This window comes from Benincasa hispida, chromosome 8 (assembly GCF_009727055.1).
Source record: "Benincasa hispida cultivar B227 chromosome 8, ASM972705v1, whole genome shotgun sequence".
Taxonomy (NCBI): Eukaryota; Viridiplantae; Streptophyta; class Magnoliopsida; order Cucurbitales; family Cucurbitaceae; genus Benincasa; species Benincasa hispida.
Genome location: NC_052356.1, coordinates 12792371 through 12803387, shown reverse-complemented (window position 1 = coordinate 12803387; position 11017 = coordinate 12792371). Strand labels below are relative to the sequence as shown.

The window sequence follows — 11017 nt, the reverse complement described above, 5'->3', positions numbered from 1 at the left end:
ATTAAACATGTAGAGACTACTTCTACTTCCAAATTTCTTCATTTATTATCTACTTTTTACCAATAGTTTAAAAACCCAAGTCAAATTTTGAAAACTAAAAAAATAACTTTTAAAAACTTGTTTTTGTTTTTGAAATTTGACTAAAAATTAAACTATTATACTTAAGAAAGATGCAAATCATTGAAAGAAATAAGAAGAAAATAGACTTAATTTTCAAAAACCAAAAACAAAAAACGAATTGTCTAAGTTATTAGTTTCTCAAAGGCATAGTGGCCTTCATTTTTCTTTATCTTTTTCCCCAACGGACATGCACACTACAAAACCTAAAAGGATGTTTTTCTCTCCTTCCACTTTTTTATTGGGAAAATGGAAATTAAGATTGGTTTCTCTTCAAGACTTCTCTAATAGTAAAAAGGAACGTTCTCTCTTAATTTCTAGTCTCTCGTATCATCGTCTACATATATCTGCAAACAACAAAAAGGGAGGGAAACAAAAGATGCATAACTTACAAAACTACAATAACTCTTCACAATTCATCCTTTAAGTCAGTGGTAGGACTGCTCTTTGGGCTCTCTTTTGCATCATCACTAGATTTTCCTTCAGAACTCTCAGCTTTTGGACTTGAAACTGGCTTCTGTAGCTTAAAAGGGATCGATGCATTTTTCTTTAGGAATTTGTAAAATGCCACAACTGTTCGATCGGTATCGACCGTGATCTGAAAATCAAAGCAAGCAGTCAGAAATGGATCTGATCATTTCTTCGAAAAAAGCGGCTCAAGAGATTATGATGTTTACTTACAGGATCAAAACTCTTATTTCCAGCAGGGAAGAATAGAATTGTTGGGAATCCATCGGACTGTAACGAGAAGAATGAAGAGCAATTCTCTAATAAGTTTCAGTTCATATCATCACAAGTTCAAAAGATACACACACATATGTATGTATCTATGTATGTATATAGCCCATGTTTGATCATCATTTCGCCTTTTGATTATTGGAAATTAAACTTATAAACCCAACTTCCACCACTAAATTCCTTCATTTTGTTGTTTATTTTTCAAGGGTGTTTTCAAAATCCAAGCCACGTTCAAGAAAGAAAAAAAGATTTAAAAAATTATTTTTGTTTCTAGAATTTGATTATAAATTGAAATGTTTTGTTTTATGAAAGGTAAAAACTATTGTAAAGAATTTTTTTAAAATAAGTATAAATTTCAAAAACCAAAGATTTAAAATCAATTGGTCATTGAATAGGCCCAAACAAATCCAAAACATCCATCGATAATCATTTGGAAAGTAGCTGTATAGCAAGGGATTTTCCTTCCAATGTGTTAGAGCAACAATGGCAAATGCAGAAATGTGACAACAAAATCACGATACCTTCGCCCGGGGATGTTCATTCGTTGTGCCGTCCATCTTAGCAATGACAAGTGAATCGACGCCACGTAGATGTTTGGCAAGCTTGTTGTAAGTTGGTTCCAGTGCTTGGCAATGCCCACACCAAGGAGCATAAATCTGGAAATGAAACATAAATCAGTATATAAAGAACTACATGAGGGTGAACAGATAAATGGATTACACAATACCTCAAGGAGAACATCCTTCGATTCATCTAGAACAATTTCATCAAAGTTGTCTCCGACCACTATTTTCACGTCACCATCATTCTGCATAAACATGGGGAAAACACATTTTAGAGATCAAATATTGAAAAGTAAAGTTATACCGACAGAAAAAGTGAGTTAGTTCAACTTACAGTCTCAGGAATGGGATCTGACTTATAAAAGGGTTTTAGTTTGTCTTCCAAGAAATTTTCTCCAAAAGTCTATTCAGTGAATTGGGTGAGAAAAGAGAAATTAGATGAGAAGTCAAAGTAAACAAGATACTCTTTACAAGGATAGGAAGGAAGGTAAATTGGTGGACCTTAATATTTTCCAAGGTAACTTCCTTATCAAGCACAAATTTCTTGCTGTCCTCATTTCCAGTATAACCAAGGACCTATATGAAGACAAAAATTTCAATTTCATCACATTGGAATATACGAAAAACCAACTTCAACCAAACTTCCTTATCAAGCAAAAATTTCTCACTGTCCCCATTTCCAGCGAAGTAGAATTTGTTTTTAAAAAATTGGGGTGCTTAAATTTATGAAAATGTTTTCTATGTTTTCAATTTCAAAGCCTATTTGTAAAATCTTTTTTTTTATTGTCGTATGTTCATTTCGTTTCTTTAACATACAACACATTAAAGGGAAACTGATGTTTATAGGTAAAAAAGTACCTTCTGATGTTTGGGAACACATGAAAATGACAGTTCACACATTATATACAACCTAGTACCTTCTAAATTTTACAAATCATATATGCACAAAACAAACATAGATAACAGATTACATGCAATCGGGTTTCGATAACCTATACTATTTCTCATATAATCCAAATACAAGTTACAAATTTAAACTTCTCAATCTCAAGCTTGCTTGATAAGGCTAAGCAAACATCCGTAAGTTGTATCTGGAAACAAGTATAGTAGAGGTAATGAAAAAGATCACCTGTGGACCATTGCCACTAATCCCAAAATATTCTGATACTGGCTTTCCAACATCTTCATTATCAATCTCCACATAAACAAAAATAAGCTGCATTAAAACACAGAAAAAAAAAATTAGAAAGAAAATACTGAGAGCAACCCTTGGATTCCAAAATAGCATAACAATGCCTCTCACAATTCCTCGTTAATATCTACAAGAAAAGATAAGACAATTTTCTGAACTTACAAGCTAAGGACGTGGATAACAAATATTCCTAGTCAATAAGACTAAACTTTCGAATTTGAATTTAGCTTTTCAAATCTCAAAAAAACAAAAAGGAAAAAAAGAAAATTATAGTCTACTCATCAACAACGTACCTTTCCTTTAAAAGACTTGGCCGATTCTTCAAATATGGGGATGAGTTTCTCTGAATCATTTGAAATTGCAAAAAGAATTAACTGGGCACAGAAAAAAAATACAAATGTGTCAAGAATAAAGGAATTCTCGAGCTGAACTTCACAAACAAAAGTTGTTTCAAGGTTAGCCAAGAGCACGTTTTATACTACAACACCTGTTTCTTAATTGAACTTTCAAAAATCAATGGTGCGCTTTCTCTAGTAAACTTTGTAACTAAAGGAAGCTTATTGGCAAATACAAATTCAGCAATTGCAGACTTGGAAAACTCGCCATCTGTAATAGAAACAAAACTCAGTAAATTACAATCCACCCAAAATATATCATCTCTTGAAGTAATAAATAAAAACAAAAGTAATAATCTAACCAAAGCGGCTCAGTTTTTCAGCCTCCTTCTTAAGCAATACCAAAGCAGGGCGTTTCGCTGAAGCTTCAATGTGGAAAAGCTTTGCCACTTCAGGATTCACCGTTTGGTAAAAGTTGACATCATCTTCCAGTCTTGAAGCAGCAGCAAGCTCATCACTCTCAGAGCCCTGTCAAATAGCAACAAAAGATCATGAAGAAATAGTAAGTATCCCTACAGATTTATCCATTGAGCCACTAACACTACAGCAACAAGTACAGTTCATGAAGTTGATCCAATCAAATGTCATAAATGCAAGCATATAAAGTGAACAAAGCATAAATCAAACAGAACCGAGTATACTCACCACCAAGGAGTTCAGGTAACCAACAGCAACCTTAGTTTCAGAAGTCAGAATGCGTTCAGCATCTTCCACTGAAGTTATGTTGTAAATACCAGGTCCGGTCTTCTTCTTGATCCAGGTTACTATAGCATCCCTGTAAAGACGAGGTAATTAGCGTATAAATACGGTGAACACACACAGATCAAGAATGTAATACAACGTTAACTAATCAACGCATTGTGGCAAACAGTCCCACTTATTTAGATCTCGAAGTCAAAAAGAAAACAAATCTGAAGTCAAGCATTCGCTCCATCTCCTAAGCATCAATGAGAGCCAAACAAATCTCACAATTCAGTACACTTACTTTGTCCTCTGTCCAGGATAAGGCTTGTGCACTCCATCAGAGAAGAAATAAACGGTAGGAAATCCTTGAACATCGTACTGCTGCGCCAATTCATTCTCCTCCGTCGCATCAACCTTCGCCAAAACCACATTCTCAGCCTTCAATTCAGTGGCCGCAGCCGCGTATTCAGGCGCCAAAGCCTGACAATGACCACACCATGGAGCATAAAACTCTACCATAACAAACCTATTCTCCTTAATGAAATCGCTGAAGTTACCCTCCTTCAAGACGACAACATCCTTTTCATCCACCACCGGCGCCTTGTACTCATCTCTATCACCTTCTGAGTCTTCGAAGTCGGAGAAGTCTCCAAAATCTTCATCCTCGGCTCCTCCTTCAAAATTATCAAAATCAGGGAGATGGTGATGACCGGAGGCACCATGAGCCTCATCCGGCTCCTCGAGGAAGCTGAGATCTTCGTCGTCGTCATCAGTAGACTTCGAGGGGGGAGCTTTGGCAGGAGAATCATCTTTACAGAGAACGGAATTGGAGAAGAGAAGGAGAGCAACCATAGCAAGAAGAAGAAGAAGAAGAGGAGGAGGAGTTCGAGTAGCCATTGTGAGACGAATGTTCAATTTCGGATCCGAATCAGATCTGGTGAGTTTAGAAAATTGGAAGGGTTTATAAGAGTGGGGACTGAGGATCAAAGGTCAATGCTTCAAAACGACGTCGTCATCTAGGTTGGAAAAATAACGGTCGAGCTGGAAATGGAAAAGCTTCTGATTGGTTGATTATCGTCACAGACACAGTCACTAATTACACGAATTTGATTTTTTTTTTCTCTTTTCTTTTTGGGTTGAGATGCACGTTTTGCTTCAGGTATAGTATTAAATTTTTCCCGATATGTCGATATTTTTATTTATATTTTTATGTTTACGTGAATTCAACATCAATATAAAGGGTGAATCGATATTTTGATTTATGAAACACAAAAAAATTAGTATCAAAATGTCAATAATATAAATAATAGACATATTAACTTGTTTGAAAATCATAAGATGTTTATTTATTAATTTAAATTTATTTTTGAATTTTGTTATAATTTTTTTTAGAAATATCCATCAAAATCGACATCTTATCGATATTTCCATCAAAATTAAGATCTGGACATCGATATTTTAAACCTTAGGTGCATATAATTTGAGTTTTATTCTATTTTCGCCAAAGTGAGTTAATTTAACAGGAATTGACATGACTTTTCCCTTCAAATGTTGAAAGTTCGATCTTCCATTCTCGTAATTGTACTTAAAAAAAATAGTTCATATATATTCAATAAATCTTAAAATAGTCTATACAGTTAATTTACTCTTGAAAATATATTTATATAGTGTCTTCTTTTTATGAAACAAATATTAAGAAAAAAGATCTTTTGACTCTAAACTTGATAAGTTTTATATCAGTTTTAATCTTAAACTTTCAATTTCATCCCTGCAACCTTCAATACTAAGTTTAAGAAAGATAATTGGACTATACAAGACTTGCTTGGGGCATTTTTCACAATGAACGAACAAGATAAGAAAGAATATATTGTCTTATATTTACTAGACACATGGACTCTTAATATTTAACTTTGTATATATTTTGTACAACATTTCTATTATAATTGGACAGGTATTTTATATTCTAAATTTTCTAGTTATTTTATGTCTTTTATCTCTCCATAATGATAATGCTCATTTATGAGAGTTGCTTAACTTTAAAAACTAAGTTATTGTTTAGAAACCCAAAGTTTATTGTCATATTCCATAATCTTTATCACACCCCATCCTAGATGACCTTTGTAACTTATAAGGAGATATGAAAACAGTATATACCACCCTTTTGTGATATTTATTGTCCGTCTTGATTTGCTTTATCTGACAACTTTTATAACTAATTAAACAAGAACATTTAGGACTTGATTGAATGGGGACTCACTGATATCTTCTATGAATATGATAACCAATAATGTAGTTTAAACTATCTCTTACTCAACAACTAACTTAAATGTTCATACAGTTTATGTTACAAGCTCCAACCCAATCATCTACAACAAGAACCTAAGATTCTAAAACTATACTGAGATAGAAGACCACTCTTGTATTGTGGTAGACCTTAACCTCTCGTGACACCTAGAACTCTTCCACTACGTAGAGAGGAAAAACAAAAATACAAAGAATGAGCTGGGAAACCTAGTGAATGGTGATTTTTAATACGAACATAGAGTTCTCTTTTTCAAAAATTTGATGAAACCCCTTTTAAACAATTATAAACCGACAACGAAGTATTGAAGTATCCAAACAAGTTCCAAAACACGAGCATCAACAGATTAATAAATCAAAATAGTAGAATGACATGATCATAAATTTCCTTGAACGTATTAGGGGTAAAGTTCACAGAAATCCCATCCAAGATTCTGAAACCACACCAAATCCTGTACCTATTACCCTGCTAGTATATACATAGCGTTAAGACAACTCGTCTAATGTGTACATGTCGACAATTTCTGCCAGATATACACGAGACGAGTTGACATTACCCGGTACATAATCCAATGGTTTGAATCCATTTCCATAATATTTATTCTATTTAGGGCTAAAATATTCTTAAAAATACCTACTTGGCCTTAAATTTCACTCGCCAACTCCAAATTAGTGCAAACTAGGCATTTGGAACTTTGTAGGCGGCACTTGGGTTGGGCATGTGTTGAAGGGCGTGCTAAGCACGTAGGACACAACAGAGTGACGTGGGTAGACGCATAAGTGTGGGTGAATAGGTGTTGGGGCATTAGTGTGCAGCAGGGGTGTGGGCATGCTGGGCTGAGCGTAGGCGGAGCTGTTGGGTGTGAGGCGCGTGTGGACGTGCTGACAGGTGAATGTTGCTTATGTGTCGGGCGCGCGCAGACACATGGCTTGTGTCGACTAGGCGCATGACAGGGCAGACGGGCATGCAACGATGGATGGTTTCTTGTGCGCACGATGCATTAGGACAAGAACACGCAGGGTTGGCGATGCGCACATGAGTGTGAGCGGCAAGCAGGGTGAAGGAACCATTGAAGGTCCTTGAGTGGAAAATGAGATTGGATCCAAATCCTAAATTTTACAAAAATAAGAAACAACATGCATTTAAGTGAAAAACAAACACAGCATACTTGAAGAACAATAAAATAGAAAAATTGGTTTAGAAACTCTTACCTTTGAAGACCGATCTTCAAGAAGAATCCTTCGATCAAAAAGATACTACCATGAAATTTCCATTATATTCTCTAAATGAGAATCCATGAGCTATGTGGGCTCTGGATATTTTGGATAAGAGAAATTAAGAGAGTAATGAGGAGGAGGAGATGGGGAAGAAATCTCATAACTTTTCTATGATTTCTGCTTACCCCGACATTGGGGAAAGAGTGAATTCCTTATTGTGTAGCTGTATTTCCAATTCCCTAATCAAACGAATTCCCAAAATGGTAGGCTTATTGAGACGGCGATCTGACACTCTCACCCATATAAATCAAAGGACTGCCTAGACAGGAGTTCACAACTTACTCAGGATTCGAGTCATATCACCTATGGTCATCTTGGTGAAATGTAAGTCTCTATTATGAACGACATTATGTAGTGAGACTAAACATTTCGTGGTCCGGTCTTATACAAACTCCTTTGTATAGATTACCCCCGCGCACATGTCTATGCATGAATGATCAAGATCAGATCACTTGTAGCACTTCACAACAATTGTAATATCTACAAAGCGGGTCGTACTCATAGTGTCACTAAGATAAGGTATCTAGCCTCATCCATCTACTACAAACTATTTAGGTTATCACTTAAACATGATCCACCCGTATGTCTCTATATACATGTTTAAGCTACAAGATAACCTTGGATGTTAGTTTATTAGTTTGTGGATTAATGCAACTAAATGTCAAATAAACCATCACATATTTTATTAGATAAATAAAATGTTTATATGATATAATTACAAACAACAGGACCCTATGAGATTTAGGGCACCAACCCAACAATCTTCCATTTGTCCTAAAGCTAGTAGGGTGTACAATGTAAAAATCAAACTAATATACAAGTACACAAAACAATAAACTAGGTCATAACACGTGCCCAGTACAAAATTTGTCACTTGCCCTAGACTATATATGGCTTGTCCTATAGACCCATACTTCGCAGGTGACCTTCAAACACCTCACTCGTGAAGGCCTTTGTAAACAGATCAGCAAAGTTGTGCTTCGAAGCTATATGTGTGACGATCACGTCCCCTCGATGCACAATCTCTCGGATGAGATGATACTTCCACTCTATGTGCTTCCTGCGCTTGTGACTCCTAGGCTCTCGAGAGTTAGCCACAACTCCACTATTATTACAATAAAGAATGATGGGCTTTGACATGTCTGGAACCACTTCCAAATCAGTCAATAATTTCCTCAGCCATACAACTTTCTTAGTAGCTTCACAAACAGCTACATACTCAGACTTCATGGTGGAGCCAACAATACACCCTTGCTTGGTACTCCTTCAGACTACTGCCTCTCCATTAAGAGTGAACACTGATCCTGATGTAGATTTCCTAAAATCTTTATCAATCTGGAAAACAGAATTCGTGTATTCTATAAGGATCAGATCCTTAAAACCATACACGAGCATGTAGTCCCTTGTTCTCCATAGATACTTAAGGATATTCTTAATGGTGGTCCAATGATCAAAACCTGGATTAGACTGATATCTACTTATTATCTATGAAACCCGGATTTCCATTTTTCCTACTTAAGCAAGTGATTAGGGAATTAACTAAGTGGAAGTTAAATCCTATGTTAAAGAGAAGGAAAATTCTAAGTGTTTAAATAGATTATTTAATAGCTTTGAAATAAGCCGTAACTAGTGAAAATTTGGTTAAGTATGAATCCAAAAAGAATTATGTGTTGGAGGCTAGAAAAAAAATAGCCAAGTATTAGACAAGGCGTTGGCCTTGTGCTAAGCGTTTGTGTTGGGCCATGTGTTAGCCATTAGAATTTGAGAGGTTATTTAGGTATTGAAAGAGGCTAAAGTGTGGCCGAGAGGAAAGGCTATGTGGGGACAAGCATGTGGTAGCCAATGTCTTGAGAGGTTAGCAAAGCATGCGGTAGCTTCAAGTTGTGCGGACATAGGCATTGGGCATTGGAGATGCGCATGCTGGTTGATCGTGTAGTAAATAAGCAGTGTTACATGATAAGGTAGACGATAATGTAGCTAATGTGCAACGCTACACGATGGGGTATGCGATCGCATAGTAAGTGAGCGACACTACACGATGAGGCAGGCGATCGTGTAGGCGGGCACTGGACAATCGTATAACAAAGGCGTGGAACTAAGCGATGCGATAGGCGATCGTGCGAAATGGTGAGGCGCTAAACGATAGCGCTCTAAGATGGGCGAAAACGCTATGCAACGATGCGCTAAGCGATAGCGATGATGCACTAGAACGATATCCATGATGCGCTACACAATGGCATCAACGCTACACGATGAGACAAGCAATGGCCGCAGGCGCTATGCGATGGTGCTATGTGGCGCCTTGCTAAACGATAAGCGAAGCGATGAGACAAGCCATGGGCGCAGGCGCTATGCGATGATGCTATGCGGCGGCTGATGACATGCAGAAATGCATTGTCATCTTAGGCCTTTTACTTAGAATTATGAAGGTTGTTAAGCAGAATATGCGGAAATTATGCTAGGAATTCATGAGAAAGTGAGCTTGCATCCATTAGTATGAAGAATCTCGGCTAACCCGTTATTATGCGTTATTATGCGTTCAATGTTATATTTTTGTAGCTAATACAGGAAGTGGACACAAACGCGAAAAATCGAACCACCGCATAAACGACCGCATGCACAGAAACTCTCCATCGCAAAGGCAAACGCGTCGATCAACGCATGGATGTTGCGGTAATCAGCCGTTATATCCATCGTATGGGAGTTGTGCTCGTCAAGCGATTGCGGTCATCGTGTAGAATTGCGGTATTAAGCGAATGTGGTCATTGAATGATTATGGCTACGCGATAACGCATACTAATAGGATCAACGCAAGGTTAGTGGAATGAACGCATCAATGCATTCTACCTGGAGAAAATCCAAAGATGATGTTGACATTTCACCTACTACGTCGTTAGCTGCAGAGGTTCAGAAAAGGACTAATGCGCCGAATGTCAGAATCAGAACAGTCCATTAATGTTGTTGGCGATCCAAGCTCTATAAATAGAAGTGATGAGCAGAAATTTCAATTTGTCCGGGGATTACCCCTACAACCCAGGGTTTTCCCTGCGATCCAGACAAAATGCGTGAGAAGACGCTTGAGAGTTTTCACCTCCTTCATCCATTCCGAGTGACGATCGAAGCCTTCGACCGGAGCTAGATCTCGAGAGAGTTAACTCCACCGCCCATCCATGGCACCACCGGCAGCCTTGACGCACATCTACTGGAAGCAAGTCATTGCTTCCAACCGGTCATTTCATTTTCCTTTCTTTTCTCATATTGTATTATATGACATTTTGTGGTTAAGAAATTAATACAAATTGTTTTCAATGCATTTCTCTATTTCCTTTGACTCCATCTCCTTTGCTTAGCATCTTTGCTTTCATTGCAACACTTAGTAAGATTGCTTGGGTATCGCATACTTAGTCATGTGGATTAGGGATATAAAGCATGTAGCAACCCACTGAGAGTTGTGCGTTGCGTGAGTGTGTGAGTGACCTTATTTGCTTAGTGCGAAGCTACGACAATGCTTGTCTATAGGCTAACGCATTGCTTGTCTATATGTAAAGTCAGCAACAACCAACTGCCCGGGAGGGTAAGTGGTTGGTCACATTAGGCAATGTATGCATTGTTCACTAGAGATAGGAATAATTTTGCATCAACCAAGTTCATGTGATTGTCTTATTTCATGTTGCACCCAACACCCCTTTAGAGCTACTCGAGAGAGAGTCTAAAGAAAGAGCCTAATGACTCGAGAGAGCTAGGTTAGA

The 11017-nt window shown here is 37.3% G+C and overlaps 1 protein-coding gene across 1 annotated transcript; it reads right to left on the bottom strand.

Annotated features, from left to right (window-relative positions):
- Nucleotides 1–319: 319 nt before the first annotated feature.
- LOC120083795 (protein disulfide isomerase-like 1-4) lies at nucleotides 320–4637 on the bottom strand. Its single transcript, XM_039039672.1, has 12 exons — nucleotides 3991–4637; nucleotides 3651–3780; nucleotides 3308–3473; nucleotides 3098–3216; nucleotides 2904–2984; nucleotides 2548–2634; nucleotides 1920–1994; nucleotides 1753–1821; nucleotides 1583–1663; nucleotides 1377–1511; nucleotides 799–855; nucleotides 320–715 (listed from the first exon to the last, which is right to left on the bottom strand). Exons 1-12 carry the CDS (start codon nucleotides 4584–4586, stop codon nucleotides 527–529), a joined length of 1785 nt encoding a protein of 594 aa, XP_038895600.1. The 5' UTR covers nucleotides 4587–4637; the 3' UTR covers nucleotides 320–526.
- Between the last annotated feature and the right edge of the window lie 6380 nt (nucleotides 4638–11017).

Coding starts and splice junctions, on each gene's coding strand:
- LOC120083795 (XM_039039672.1), bottom strand. CDS start 4,586: ATGGCTACTCGAACTCCTCCTCCTCTTCTTCTTCTTCTTCTTGCTATG. Junction 2,985..3,097: donor AAAGTTCAATTAAGAAACAG/GTGTTGTAGTAT, acceptor TTCTGTGCCCAG/TTAATTCTTTTTGCAATTTC. Junction 1,822..1,919: donor TTACCTTGGAAAATATTAAG/GTCCACCAATTT, acceptor TTCACTGAATAG/ACTTTTGGAGAAAATTTCTT.